General features: G+C 37.8%; 1 protein-coding gene across 2 annotated transcripts in view; it reads right to left on the bottom strand.

Annotated features, from left to right (window-relative positions):
• Nucleotides 1–16514, bottom strand: part of astn2 (astrotactin 2) — a 675040-nt gene that overhangs the window by 40605 nt on the left and 617921 nt on the right. For both annotated transcript variants that reach the window (XM_002935205.4, XM_031891225.1), the window contains one exon: nt 10735–10876. In XM_002935205.4, coding sequence (XP_002935251.2) covers nt 10735–10876 — 142 coding nt within the window. The remainder of the gene's footprint in view (nt 1–10734; nt 10877–16514) is intronic.

Below are 16514 nucleotides of genomic sequence, written 5' to 3'. Positions count from 1 at the left end.
TAAAGGAATACTGTCATGGGAAATAATGTACATGGGGCTAGCCTTATTCTTTATTTCCCAGGGTACCACAGCCATGTTCTCTGATAAACTACAGTCACACTTTACTGCTGAGCTGCAAGTTGGAGTGATATCTCCCCTTCTCAGCAGCCGATCAGCAGAACAATGGGAAGGCAGCAAGATAGCAGCTCCCAGTAGGTATCAGAATAGCACTCAATAGTAAGAAATCCAAGTCCGGCTTGGGACTCCTCCAGTTACATGGGAGTAGGAGAAACAATAGGGTATCTGCAGTTCTAATGTGTAGTGCTGGCTCCTTCTGAAAGCTCAGACTCAGGCACAATGCACTGAGATGGCGCCTACACACCAATATTACAACTAAAAAATACATTTGTTGGTTCAAGAATAAAATTATAAATGGTAGTGTGAATTATTTGCTATATAAACAGTGTAATTTAGAAATAAAAAGTACACCATAAAAACCATGACAGTATCCCTTTAAGAAAGCTGAAGAGCCATTCCCACAGACATGTTTACCTGAGTTTGCTGTATGGTTTTGCCCATTCTATTGCAGGAAAATCAATTGATGTGATTCTTCTCTATGTGTCTGTACCCAGAGAAGTGCGCTTGAATAGTAAATGCAGCTTATACATCCTATTTTCAGTACAGAACTATAGACAAGACTAAATGATAGTAAGCCTGTATTCCTATTATTTTCTACTACAAATGTTCAACCATAGCCATAAAGCTAAGCTCCTTTACTATACTCCTTTCTAAATACCATTAGTCCCTGGACCCATGTTTACTTTAAAATGTTCCAATCAACTATAAAAGTAGCCATTTTAAACCTCCACCTTCTTTCGGGTTCAATTAACTTTTGTGCCTTCATTCAATAGCAAGGGTCCTACTCCCTTTATAAAATGCTTACCCATTTACATATTTATAAATACATTTTCTGACAAAAAGTCATAACTTCCAAATCAGATAAACACAGTGGGGGTCAATTATAAAGCTCACATAGCATATATTTTTGCAAATGGTTGTTTTGCGCATGTTTTTTGCTATGCTTTTTGCTACACTTTATATAGAATCAACCCATTGTTCCCAACTAGTAGTGATATGCAGGTTGACAAATAGTTCAGGTGATCCCAGTTGTGGCCAATAAAAGGGCAATCATTTGGTAGTTAAAACCTTTAAAAGTAAGTTGCAGGTAAAACTATATATTGATAATGAGTGCACAGTACCTCTTGTATCCTGCTAAAAGAGCTATGGTTGATTTAACTCCCTTACATTCTATAAAGCTATGGGAGCTATTATAAGGAAATCAGTAATTCAGAATCTCATAACTAACTATACCATTCCCCACAATGTATTCATTAAACAACTATGTGAATTATTTGATTAAAATGGAGTGTATCCGTAATTCAGAACTTTCTGGATAATGGGTCTGATACCTGTAAAAGCAATTTAATAACACCCAGGATGCAGGTGCAAATACATGTAGTGAGCATGTCATTTGCCCTCTGCACCTTAGATGCCCACGTAATACAGATGCAAAACTACTGCAAACATATAAATACCTGCAAAACCTTAAAGAGGTGGTTCACCTTTAAATTACCTATTAGTATATTATATAATGTCTTATTCCAAGTAACTTTTCATTATTTATTTTCTATAGTAGTTGTTATAGTTTTTTTTTTTAATTATTTGTCTTTCTCTTCTACATCTTTCTAGTTTTCAGATGGGGGTCACTGACCCTGGCAGTTATATTGTGAATGTTACTTTTTATTACTTATGTTTTGATTCAGTTCCTCTCCTATTCATATTCCAGTATCTTGTTCAAACAACTGACTGGTTGCTAAGGTAAACAAGACTCTAGCAACCAGATAGCTGCTAAAATCGCAAACTGGAGAGCTGCTGAACAAAAAGATAAACTGAAAAACCATAAAAATAAAAAAATGAAGACCATTCGAAAACTGTCTCAAAATATCACTGTTAATATCATACTCAAAGTTGATTTAAAAGTGAATCACCCCTTTAGTTGTAGGACAGGTATGGGACCTGTTAACCAGAAAGCTTAGGACTTACATTTTTTCTGGATAAGGGGTCTTTTCAATCACCATACCTCAAGACTACTTAATACACAATAGGACTGATTTGCCTCAGGCAAGAATTAATTATATCTTAGGTGGGATCATTTATAAGGTACTGTTTTATTATTACAGAGAAAAAGAAAATCATGGAATTATTTCATTAAAATGGATTCTATGGGAAATAGACTTTCCATAATTTGGAGCTTTCTGTGTAATGGGTTTCCGGATAACGGATCCCATGCCCATATAACAAATTCTACAACAACGAACAACCATAGTTAGCTTTACAAATAATACTACTAAACTACTTGAGTTTATATAAAGTCATCGGTAATGTTATTGTCTCCAAATGGAACAACGTGGCAAAAAGAATAACAAGATCCTGTCCTTGGTGTGCTTGTTTTAAAGTTTGTTTATTAGTGACCTTGACATTGAAAGAAGTGTCTCAGTGTTTGTTGATGGCATACAATTACACAAAGTAATAAATGCAGACCAGATTCTTTTTTCCTGTACAAAAGCACAGGCAAAATGACGTAAATGACATGTTTTAACACTGATAGTGTGCACTGTTTGCAAATGAACAAAATTTCAAGATATGAACTCAATTTTAAGATATTTGTAATTAGCTGTCCTAAGCTACTATCTGTGCAGAGAATCAGTAAAGGAAAAGCTGAGAAATACTTCAAGAAGCATGCAGAGAGACAAGGTCTTACCTACAAATTGTATACTTTAAAACAGACATAAACCTCCATCTTTTCATACTTTGCCCCCTTCCAAGGGTGCACACAGATGCAGGTCTTTGAGCTTTAGGAATGGAGAGCAATTATCTGCACCTCCCAGATGAATACAGAGCTACCTGCCTTTGGCAGCTCTCTGTAAGGTGCACCGGGAGACCAGCACATGTTCCTAGCTCTAGGCACATCGGTCCCCGGGCTCCTTCGTCGAGGCACGCGCCTGCATGCATCCTTCTCTGGCGTGCACTGTCCCTAGACACAGTACCACTGGCGCTGCTCGGCATCACTTCTGGTGCAAAATTCAAATTTAAATAGAGTTTATTTGCTTGTTTTAGTGCCCAAGCTGGATTACAGTATTCTGACTTTGCTAAAGCCTTCGATGTTCTGTTTCTGACTATTTGCATTTCCCTGACTTGGGAATCTCTGATGCCTGCAACTGACCATTTGCCTGACTTTGCCCTTGGCTTCACCTGATCCCGCGTTTTTGGCATAACCTTGGCCGTGTGTAGGATCCCTGTCAAATTCACTGCAGAAAGTCCGGAGCCCAAAAAGGGCATCTGTGAATAACAGGGTTGGCAGGCCTCTCCTGCTACACCTAAGAGGTTACTCCTGGGCTCCTCTACATTACTGTCTGTAACACTCTCTATACATGATGGGTAGGCTAGGTGGCAGCATATATGTGTCCCCTTATCATACCCTTAATTGGCATGCCAACAAAATGCCCAAATTAGGGTTATTCAACAGGATTAAACTAACTGCCCTAAGGGGTGTGATATTGCACCTTCTAGCACCTGTACCAGGGGATTTGGTAAATAACCGCTCATAATCTGCCTTAATATTTAACATTCATGTCCAGGGAACACAGAGGTGTGGTATGAAATGGTGGGGTTGTAAAGCTGAATTACTATAGAAATGGTAGTTGAGCAATACAGTAAATATTTCAATCCTATGGAGAGACCTTTACTATTGCACTTATTTAACATAGGACTTATTTACTTATTTAACATTGTGTTTAGTATTATTGTGGTAAGGCTATTAAAGTACCTGCCCTAACATTGCCATTTGCTGTCGTGGAGATTTGTGGAATGGACATATTTACAAGGGAATTACTTCATACTTTAAATATTCAGCGAAATTGAGAGCTGATGGGTAGTGTATTTCCATAAAGTCAATGGGAAACACATTTCAAATGTATATAAATAAATGCACATTTCTGTAAATGCTAAGACATAACAGCTGCATAGCAAATGAAAAGCAAACAAGAATGTGTATTCTGCTCGCACATCAAGGTGCATACCAGTGGTGGTTACTTCACATAGTATCAGTTTGTGTAATTGAGGATCATCAATGGTGATTTTGTTTCAAAAATCTAAAAGTGATAATGAAACAAATCCCATATCATTTATCTCTAACTACAGTCATTCCCTGAATTTACATTCTCTCTATTTACAATTTCCCAGATTTCATTTTTTTTTTTGCACTCCCTTAATGGGAGTTTGCCATGTTTTACGCCATTTACTTTAAAAAAAAAAAAAATCCCCCATGAATGTTATTTTTCATTTTCTTGCATTTTAGGTAATACTTTCACAGTTTTCCAGGCAAACTTTGACTTTATGTACCCCCATATTACGTTTTCCCAGATTTTACAGTTTTTTCCTTGTGCCCTGGAAAATGTAAAATCAGAATTTGATTGTATTCTCCTATAATATCATCAATTAAATAGGGATTTTTTTAAATAGATTGTGGTGGGTCCCCTGGGCCAGCAAGTTTAATTTACATTCACTCGGTGGAGGAGGTTGGGTGGGTGGTGGTGGTCCCTGCAGGGGGGTGGGAGGCCATGACAGGGGCCCCTTGTGGGGTACAGGAGTCCTTGGGGTGGTAGCCCTGGTAGGCCTTGTACCCCCCCCAGTCTGACCCTGTCAACAGCAGTAGGCCTTAAGTTGTGTACAAAGGGTCACTTGGTGGATTTTGTTAGGTGTGTCAATGACACGCACATGCTCAGTGTGCTCTGGGTAGCCGTTAAAAAGCTAAAAAGAAATGTTTTTGAGGAATTTTTAATTACTAAGGGGCCCATTTATCAATGTAAGATTGGTTACGATTAGAAATAATGTGTATTATTTCTAACTTTTTTCGTGCTTTGTGACAATTTGTGCAACAAAATCGCATTTGTCGTGACGAGTAGGAAAGTTTCGGAATTCATTCAAGCTTCAGTATCGTAACTTTCTTTTGGCCAGGTTGGAGCTACAGAGTGCCATTGAGCCCTATGGGAGACTTTCTTTTGGCCAGGTTGGAGCTGCAGAGTGCCATTAAGCCCTATGGGAGACTTTCCTTGGGCCAGGTTGGAGCTACAGAGTGCCATTGAGCCCTATGGGAGACTTTCTTTTGGCCAGGTTGGAGCTGCAGAGTGCCACTGAGCCCTATGGGAGACTTTCCTTGGGCCAGGTTGGAGCTGCAGAGTGCCATTGAGCCCTATGGGAGACTTTCCTTGGGCCAGGTTGGAGCTGCAGAGTGCCATTGAGCCCTATGGGAGGCTTTCCTTGGGCCAGGTTGGAGCTGCAGAGTGCCATTGAGCCCTATGGGAGACTTTCCTTGGGCCGGGTTGGAGCTGCAGAGTGCCATTGAGCCCCATGGGAGACTTTCCTTGGGCCAGGTTGGAGCTGCAGAGTGCCATTGAGCCCTATGGGAGGCTTTCCTTGGGCCAGGTTGGAGCTGCAGAGTGCCATTGAGCCCTATGGGAGACTTTCCTTGGGCTGGGTTGGAGCTGCAGAGTGCCATTGAGCCCTATGGGAGACTTTCCTTGGGCCGGGTTGGAGCTGCAGAGTGCCATTGAGCCCAATGGGAGACTTTCCTTGGGCCGGGTTGGAGCTGCAGAGTGCCATTGAGCCCTATGGGAGACTTTCCTTGGGCCAGGTTGGAGCTGCAGAGTGCCATTGAGCCCTATGGGAGACTTTCCTTGGGCCGGGTTGGAGCAGCAGAGTGCCATTGAGCCCTATGGGAGACTTTCCTTGGGCCAGGTTGGAGCTGCAGAGTGCCATTGAGCCCTATGGGAGACTTTCCTTGGGCCGGGTTGGAGCTACAGAGTGCCAGTGAGCCCTATGAAAAGCTTCCAAAACTGAAGTCAGGGTTTTGCGCCGTTTACGATCGTTGGGATATAAAAGTTTTGTGACTTTCGGATCGCCAATATGTTTACAATCGTTTCGATACAAATTTAAACGAAAATAATTTTCATTACATTTTTGATCATTAGAAATGATCGTATTTCGGGGTTCGGATTCGTACATTGATGAATGGGCCCCTTTGAGTGCCCTGCTTGTCTTTAACTCTTGATTACCTGGAGTCTACAAGTGACCCCTGTAGGGAGAAAAAAAATTTAAGTATTGAATTTAACTTTTCCCAACTTTTTGATTTTTTTTTGAGATTTGAATTGAAATAATCTTAAAAATTCCTTGTAAAAATTCTTAATTGAAAAGCAGGCAAGCATGTATATATTAATCTTGGGAGGGGGTGTATTTTCAAAATTTATTATACATGAAGATATTTATTTTTTTCCCTTTTTTTTTCAAAACAGTTGTTTGAGTTTGAAAAAACTCACATCACCTCCTATACATCATATAAAAACACAAACAAATGGTATTATAGAACTATGGATCTAATGATGCTAAATGTATGTACAGTATCCCTGTATATCTTTATTTATATTGTAATAGTTGTATATTTGCAACTCTGGGGTCATTGACAACCAAAACCAGTTGTGCAATTGCCATTCATTAAAGGTACTCATGTATAAACATGTTCTTGCACTTCTGCATATTTAGCACCAGTGTGTCCATCTTGGTTATATAAAATTTCTTGCATTAGCAAATGAACAAATAAGGCACATATTTGCTCAAACAATTGTTAGAACTGATGGGGCACTATGCCTGGAGCAGAAAACGGAGCACCCTGCAGACAACAAATTGCACAGAAATATCTTTGTTCAGGTAGGTTTTAACTGGCAGCTAATAAAACAGCCAAGTCCGGCTTGGGACTCCTCCAGTTACATGGGAATAGGAGAAACAATAGGTTACCTAAAAGTAGTTCTAATGTGTAGCGCTGGCTCCTTCTGAAAGCTCAGACTCAGGCACAATGCACTACACACCAATATTACTACTAAAAAAATACATTTGTTGGTTCAAGAGTAACACTTTAATTGGTATGGGTTGAACTTGATGGAAACTGGTCTTTTTTCAACCCTATGTAACTATGTATGTAACTATGTAACTATGGTAGAGAGAATTATTTGCTATGTAAACAATGTAAATAAAAACACCATAAAAATCAAAGAATCTCTTTAAGATCACAGTTTAAGGGGGCCATTGAATATGTCAAAGAAAGTTATTGCAAAAAAGGTGACTTTTACGAGATTTATTATGCAACAAAACTTTAATAATTTCGAATCTGAAAATACTCCATCTAAAACCTGCTGAGATCATGTAGAAGTCAATGGCAGATGTCCCTTCCCTTCCCTGAAAGATCTTTCTTTGATTCAAATCTTTAGAGGTTTTAGGGTTTTTGACTCTGGCTTTTGTGCGACAATACAAACAATTTGTGCTTATCAAGGTCAGGTCGAAAAAGTTGCAGTTTTTGCTACTTTTTCCCGCAAATGCTTTCTCAGCTCTGATTTTTTGATAAATGTGAAAATAAATGTATTTAAAGTTTAACTAGGGATGCACCGAATGCACTATTTTGGATTCGGTCGAAACCCCTGAATCCTTCGTAAAAGATTCGGCTGAATACTGAAACGAATCTGAAGTAGCATTTGCTAATTAAGTTCTGGAAGGGTTACATTTTCAACTTCTGCATTTACGTGACAAAAAGTCACGTGATTTTTCATATTTGGTTCGGCCAGGAGCATGGATTTGGCCGAATCCTGCCGAAAAGGCCTGAATCTTGCCCGAATCCCAAACCGAATGCTGGATTTGGTGCATCCCAAGTTTAACACAAAATAAAAATTTGTAAATTTAGTAAATCTGCCTCTACAAGTTGGTTTACTATTACTTTTTGGGTCCTACTACTGAGTGCCTGTCTGCAGTGTTTTTTTTATGTTAATTTTTATTTGGTCACAGAATGCAAAAAACTTTTCAGGAACCATCCTCTCATCCAGGGGAAGGTAAGTTACTAATTTTTGTCCCCAAAACACCTTCCAAAAACTATGTGCTAATCTATTTAATCAATCAGCATTTACATGGAACTATTTAAAGGTGCTTAGTGTCAATCTGCCATCTGTTTACCCAAAATAACAGGCTTGCTTATATAGATTAAACCATTCCATATTGTTTAGGAACTACCCAGCACCACATAGTAGCAAAGAACAAAACATATACTAAAAAGTTTTTTAAATTGCCCAGCCTCAATTTGCCATTTGTTCGCTTCAAAATCACACACTTTCCTAACTAACCAATGAGATTCTGCCATCTCCATTAATGGAGAATTCCTCAGCAGAATAGTGTGGCAAAGGATAAATCATGTTCTTGGGGCTTTTAAAGATGTTGAGCTTAAATCTTCCAGCCATTAACTCCACAACTATAAGTCTTTAAGTCTTCCCAGCTGACCAATGAGATTGTACCATTCCATAATTTTAAAAAAAATACTCAGCAGTGTATTGTGGGAAAGGAAAAAGCATACCTCAGGTCATTCAGGCACATTGAGCTTAGATTTGTGGTCTGTTTGTTGGCAAAACTGGTTCCCTGTGCAACACTGGGGAAAGGTCTGACTACTTATCTGACCACTGCCATTGTGATATCCTGTAGTACTAGTACTAATCAGCAGCGCAACTGTTCTGCAATGCAGAGTATTTTTTCTTTAAATATTCTACTATTTTAAAGATTATTTTAACATCAAATATGTCAGGCACTGATGTGTAGTTCAGGAAGCACCTCATATTTGTTTGTTTGTTTGTTACATTGCTAAATTGGGCCTTATATTGACAGCAACATAAATTTACTTTGAACAACAATTGAGCTCCTTAAAGGGAATTTATATCCCTAAACATTGTAGGCCTCTATAAAATATTTCACATTAAAGAAGCATTAAAGCTTAAAGGAAAAACTAAACCCCCAGAATGAATTCTTAACTGACAGATAGTTTATATTATGTTAAGTGACCTATTAAAGAATCTCCCCAAAACTGGAATCTATATATCAGTAAATATTGCCCTTTTAAATCCTTTCCCTTGATCCACCATTTAGTGATTGGCTGGGTGCTCCCTCAGAGATCACATGACCAGAAATAATGCAGCTCTAACTGTAACAGGAAGAAGTGTGGAAGCAAAAGACAGAACTCTGTCCATTAATTGGCTGATGGGGCCTAGCATGTACGTGTGCCTTGGCTTGTTTGTGTGCACTGTGAATCCTATGATCCCAGGGGGCGGCCCTTAATTTTTAAAATGGCTATTTTCTATTTAGGATTACCCAATGGCACATACTACTAAAAAGTATATTTTTATGAAAATGGTTTATTTAGATGAAGCAGGGCTTTACATATGAGCTTGTTTATGCAATATATTATAGAGACCTACGGGGGGTATAGTTTTTGTTTAACTAAAGAAGTAAGGCAGAAATGTTGTACATTATTGTGGGTTTCTGTACCAGCCCAAGGAATCCACAGCCCTTTAGCAGGGAAGATCCGTGCCCTCAAAGATGCCCCAGTAGCCCCTCATCTTCTTTTCTGCTGATTCCCTGCACATGCTCTGTGCTGCTGTCACTTACTGAGTTTAGGGAACAACTAACAATATACTCTATATAGAGAATATAAATGTTGCAATATAAGGCTGATTGGTATATAAAACCAGTGTACAATTAGCATCAGGATTTAATACTCACCCCATGGCATCAGTTTATATGACAGGCAAACCTCCTTTTCTGCTTGATAATTTGTGACAACCCCTAAGCTTAGCTTCTCAACAGCTGCACAGAGCGCACTGAGCATGTGAGTGTCAATGACACTCCTATGTTTACTGATATGCATATGTCAATTTGCTAAAATACTATAATTCTTTAATATTATTATATTAGGTATTTAATCTGATGGTATATCTTTCTTTTTATGGTTAAAGGCAAGGACTACCATTAAGGTTATAGGCAAGAGCTAGCATTTAGTATCACTCATAAAAGATTTTACTAATAATGTCAATGTGGCTCAGAATCTTGGTACTAATCATCCTTATCATTAATCCTTGAAAGTAGGCTGAACCCACACACAGTGGGGGTCATTTCTAAACTCTGGGTAAATTAGCACCTGGGCAGTAACTCATGGCAACCAATCAGATGATTGCTTTTGGTTTTCAACCTGCAGCTGGCTAGAAAAAGCTAACCACTTATTGGTTGCTATGAGTTACTGCCCAGGTCCAATTTTGCCCAGTGTTTATAAATTAGCCCCAGTATGTCTTGAAGTTGCTATAGTATTTGGGCATTTAGTCTATAGTTACATAGGGTTGAAAAATGACCAGAGTGCATCAAGTTCAACCCATCCAAGTAAACCCAGCACACACAACCCACACCTACCAATCTATACGCTCACATACATAAACTATAAATACAACCACTAGTACTAACTGTAGATATTAGTATCACAATAGCCTTGGATACTATGCTTGTTCAAGAACTCATCCAGGCCCCTCTTAAAGGCATAGGGCTTTTAGAAAGATGAATCCTATTGTTTAATGATATGAATTAAAACATATTAACTGGACCCATGTAGCTGGGATTTGTAGGTGGGATCACCATAAACACTGACACTCTGCAGATCAAAGATTTTGCTCTGCTCTGCAGATCTGACTGGGCAAGTTGTCTTTGATATGATATACAGAAAAAATCATGATTTGATATATTGTTTTCTTGGTATTATTGGTGATAAGTATTCAACAATTCCCTTACTTGTAGAGACTGTCTGCTTCCATGCACTTAAAGATGACAGAGTAGAGGCTGTTTTCTGACGTCTCCCCATGACTCCTCCCAGCTGCAACACATGAGGTTCCCAAACCAGATAACAAGTCATCGGCAAGGCTCAGGGATTCTCCTGGTAAAGTACAATGGCAAGACAGGACAACCATCAGGACAAGTGATGATATACATGCATAATGAAAAGGAAAGGAAGGGACAGACAAAAATGTTGTGTTAGCTTTGAGGAGTCCTGAGTTTTAGAATACTCTACTAAGATAAGAGAAAATCTTTATTTGCTTGTACCATCTGCTGGAAACCTAAGAAGCTTTAGCAGTATGGGGAAAACCACTGAACAACGTTCTCAGGATTAATGTTGCGGAGAGACCCAGTACTGAATAACTTTAAACTGCGTGTGGGCATGTAGGGTAGATATAGATATATTTATATTTATCAATTTCATCAACGGACAGCACCACTGTACATCAAGTTCTATGTCAACGTGCCTGTGCTATGGGGTAATCCCTATCTTTAATTAAAAAGGCCAGACAGGCAACATTACTGTTTCAATATCCTCTACCTTCATCAACCCTTACTTACTAGCAAATACATCAGCTATTTGAGCACTTAACGCATGACATGACCATATGTATATTTATATAGCGCTTATTATGTATAGAGCTGTACAGCAAAATAATAGATTATTAGAACAAAGAGGGGTCCATACAATAATGAATACAAAGTACAGGAACATTAAGTGCTAAAGAGCTTACAATCTAAGTGGGGGGTAACTTATAGACACAAATAGTAGGATATTAAGTTTACAGTGGTTGTCACTGCCATAACTAGGTCAAATGCTATGTGTGTGCCACAAGAGCTAGTCTTTGAGTTTATTTTTAAAGAGACTGAGGGAAGATTCTCTCTGGAAGAATTCAGTCAAATCATTCCAAATGTAAGGGGCAGCAAGTTGAGGGGTACGATTAAGTGGTGGCTCTGACTGGAACAGAGGAGTTGTTCAATACAGACTATATTGGGGATAGATGGGATTAAGGGAGGCCAGTTAGAAGCAGGTTAAAATAGTCTAGGCAGGATAGGATGAGTATTCGCATTTTCTTGCCACTCCAAAAAAAGGTTATTTCTAGTTAAATTCAGATCCATGGTATAATACGGAGCAAGTCACACATATATAATTCCCTATCACTGTAATGAAACAGCTATAATAGAAATATAATATTACCATCATACAGAATAGTACAAACATCATTAAAATATCAACGTCCACAAAGTAAGACTACATACAAATAAATATAAATGATATTCCTATTCTTGTTGCAGCATTTTCAACATATGTATTCAAGAGTTTTCCCTTTAAATGTTTTACTCTATCCCCACTGCAACAAGGTATTTCTACATGTTCCAAAAGACAAAAGTGGAAATTGTTAGGATTGTATGCACAATCCATTTAGTGTCTAGGAGTCAGTAGAGACACATATTTACATTTAATTAAAGACCTATTCTGGGAAATCACGTATCTTTTGTATGGTCTCTCCTATATTGAGGAGACAACACAGGGCTAAATATTAGTTTCTAACGGTTTCAGAGCTGTTATTTACTAATAATCTGAATTATTTACTAATCAGTGTGACATTTACGTTCATTATAAAGTATATTGTGAGTCAGTCCCTAAGCTAAGTAACTTGGAGAGGAACAGAGCATGAACTATGAATCAGCAGAAAAGAAGCTGGGAAGCTACTGGGGCATTTTTGAAGGCACAGATCTTCCCTGCTAAAGGGCTGTGGTTGCCTTGGTACAACATTTCTGCTTTACTTCTTTAGTTCTCTTTTAAAGTGCAGGAAACGTGTTTTTTTCTATAGTCTTACTAAGATTGTACTTTAATGCTTATACCATCTGTATGATGTAGATATTCTATTTCTATAATAAGCTCCTTTATTGCAGTGATGAAGATCACTGAAGACCATGGAAGGAAAGATTTCCCACCGCCCGATCAAGCACACAGTGTGACAGGGCACTTAGTCAGTAAAGGGGGAGTTAATACCTCTGACACAATTAATGTTTGCCAGTCTGACCTTTTAATCTGAAAGATGAAATAAATATTATTATGCTGAAGATAAGAAAAAAAGATAAGTGCTGTGCACTGGATATATACTGTATATACATAAACAAGTTGAATATATATATACAAATTGTGTATGTGTATATATATATATATATATATATATATATATATATATATATACATACACAATTTGTATATATACACAATTTGTATATAATATATATATATATATACACAAATTGTATGTGTATATATATATATATATATATATATATATACAGGTATGGGATCCCTTATCCGGAAACCCATTATCCAGAAAGCTCCAAATTACGGAAAGCCCGTCTCCCAAAGACTCCACTTTAATCAAATAATTCAGAATTTTAAAACCAATTCCCTTTTTCTCTGTAATAATAAAACAGAACCTTGTAACTGATCCCAACTAAGATATTATAAATCCTTATTGGATGTAACAAATCTTACTGGGTTTGATTAATGTTTTATTGATTTTTTAGCAGACTTAAGGTATGGAGTTGCAAATTACGGAAAAACCCCTTATCCGGAATACCTCGGGTCCCAAGCATTCTGGATAACGGGTCCTATACCTGTATATATATATATATATATACAGTGTATATATATATATATATATATATATATATTTATTTACTGTATGTATATATATATACACGTATGGGACCCATTATCCAGAATGCTTGGGACCTGGGGTTTTCTGGATAAGGGGTCTTTCTGTAATTCGGATCTCCTACCCTAAGTCTGCTAATAAAATTATTTAAACAGTAATTAAACCCAATAGGATTGTTTTGGCTCCAATAAGGATTGATTATTTCTTAGTTGGAATCAAGTACAAGGTACTGCTTTATTATTACAGAGAAAAAGGAAACCATTTTTAAAAACATGAATTATTTGCTTATAATGGAGTCTATGGTAGATGGCCTTTCCGTAATTCGGAACTTTCTGGATAATGAGTTTCCGGATAAGGGGTCCAATACCTGTATATATATATACACACACACACACAAACTCCAATCTGTGTCAGGCTAAAGCAAGGGAACTTAGTGTACCTTTTAAGGAAAGGAACTAAAAACAGTTTTAATGTATCAGACAGCTCTTCATATACCTCTTCACATTGCTTTACAGCTTTGTGCCAGACTCGCCATGACACATAATACATTAAATAAAAACACAGAAAACCACATGGCAAGAATGTGTATCTTGGAAGAACAGCAATGTGGCAAGCTGACTGGGCCAGTAACAGATCACGGTGACCTGATGGATTATATAAAATTACAAAGATTTATTATTTCAGCCTGAGCACAGCCGAAAGCTTCCTAGAAGCCTGCAGATGTTAGTCTGATAGACTATGATATATGTAGCGTACATGCTGCAAGGTTGCATAACAATTCATCAACATTCATGTTCTGCACTAGTAGGTACTGTTAAGGCATTAAAACCACTTGAACCAAGCAGTGTTAGCCGCCAACATCTAACCAACAGCAGAAGTCTCATTCCACTATCTGGTTTACAAGAATTTTTCTCAGGGTTGGTTTGAAGAGATGGAACGAAATCCAATTACAAAGCATATTTCATAGACGTACACGCAACAAAATGAAAAAAACGTGCTCGGCTTATGACAGAGGGCAGACATTTGCAGAAAATATATTTTTTCATTAGAAGATAGGGTAAATCAGGATCTGAGCATTATAAGGGAAAATAATGGTGGCATCTTACTGTATTTGGCAAGAAGGAAAAGAAGTTATAAATACAAAATATAAAAACTGGTACTGGTATTAAATGGATGCTTACCAAAGGGTAAAAAATCAAAACGCCTCTTGCTCCAAATGTCAAACGGCAGATGTTGGATTTTTTTTCACCTAATATGGGCCTATCCCATAATACTTGACTACTGGACAAATGTAAGTAAATACTTAAATGAACAAAACCAGGGATTTTATCTCCAGAGGTGTACTTACTAGGATCAATTGATGACCTTGTGCCTTTGAATAAAACTAGAATGCTACTAAGATCACTGTGTTTCTATGCAAAATGAAATGAATGAGCCCCCATCCGCCCACTATCCAACAACGGTGCAACTTGTTAACACCAGGCTCCTACTTATTAACCTAATGTATCTCGCCAGGGGGTGCCCCAATAAATACAACAATGCATGGGAACCCTGGCTAGAGGCTCAACCTGAGGCAAGCCCCATGATATAGTCTCAATATTCACAAACTACTGGGCCCCCTAACAACTGTAATACATCGATCAGGAATGTCCATGCTATACTTGATTGACGCTTACCTACTTATTGTACCTACGCGAATATTACGAAGTTTCCCACTGTCATGTACTATTTTTTCTGTGGTCAAAGCACTATATATTTCAATGTATTGTATCTATGTAGTTAAGAAAATAAAATAAAATCTTTAAAAAAAAATGTTTACTAATGCTAGAAGCTTAGCTGTCACTGAATGCAAAATATGATTGCAAAAACATGGAAAGTAGCACCATAAAATTATTGCCGTATATACTCGAGTATAAGCCTAGTTTTTCAGCACCCAAAATGTGCTGAAAAATTCACTCTCGGCTTATACTCGAGTCGAGTGCCATGGGTCCCTCCAGACTAGCACCCTGTGTCCTTTGTGTGCAAATTAGGCCACCCGCAAGACGCTCCATTGCCCTGGCCCACTCCCAATTCATCTCCATCTAGCATCCTCATCTGCCCTATTCTGCACTAGACATTGCACTTTATATTCTATATAATCTATATATAGGTTTGAATGTTTTTAAGTCTGTGTTTTAGCTGGGTTGCTTATTGAGCTAAGGGGTAGTACTCTTAAGGTATCTTTGTTGATACCATATTGTTTTTGTTGACCCTCTTCTCCACTTACAGAGCTAATTTACTGTTTTTCTTTGAAATAAATATTTAGAAACATATACCCCCCTGATGCCTCATTTAATGTAATTGTATTGGTATTTATTTGATTATTGAAACTTAGCAGTAGCTGCTGCATTTCCCACCCTAGGCTTATACTCGAGTAAATAAGTTTTTCCAGTTTTCTTAGGTAAAATTAGGCACCTCGGCTTATACTCGGATCAGCTTATACTCGAGTATATATGGTACTTTAACATGTAGAGTGGGACATGAGGTTTTGCTGCTAAAAACACAAGAAATGATAGGCTTTTGAAAACGGAAACCATTACTGTGTTAAATTATGTATTTCCTTAAAAAATAAATGTAAAGGCATTAAGGACAACCATAAGTGGCTTAACTCAGGCATAAAGAGATAATATGAAAGAATAGGAGATTCTGATGGGACAAATGGATCTCTTTTAAAATCTAAAATATGTATGCAAATAAACACAAGGAATTCTGGGAAAGAATTCTAAAGAGCGCCAAGAAAATCCCATTTACATGGGTTTATCTTATAGGCTAAAGCTCACCCACTGGGTTTTTTAAAGCAGAAGGCAGAAAATGGTCTGTAGTTGGGAATCTGATCAGCTATTATCCTGGCTTTAGCCTATAGGATAAACCCATGTAAATGGGATTTTCTTGTAGCTCTTTGGAACTAGTTCCCAGAATTCCTTGTGTTTAAGATCTAAAATATGCATGAACTGTTTTAAAGCAGCAATCAAAAAAGGCAAAAATACTAAATGAGGTATACATTACTTCAGGTGCAAA

The sequence above is a fragment of the Xenopus tropicalis genome, chromosome 8, assembly GCF_000004195.4.
Source record: "Xenopus tropicalis strain Nigerian chromosome 8, UCB_Xtro_10.0, whole genome shotgun sequence".
Taxonomy (NCBI): domain Eukaryota; kingdom Metazoa; phylum Chordata; class Amphibia; order Anura; family Pipidae; genus Xenopus; species Xenopus tropicalis.
This window is presented reverse-complemented; position numbering and strand designations above follow the sequence as displayed.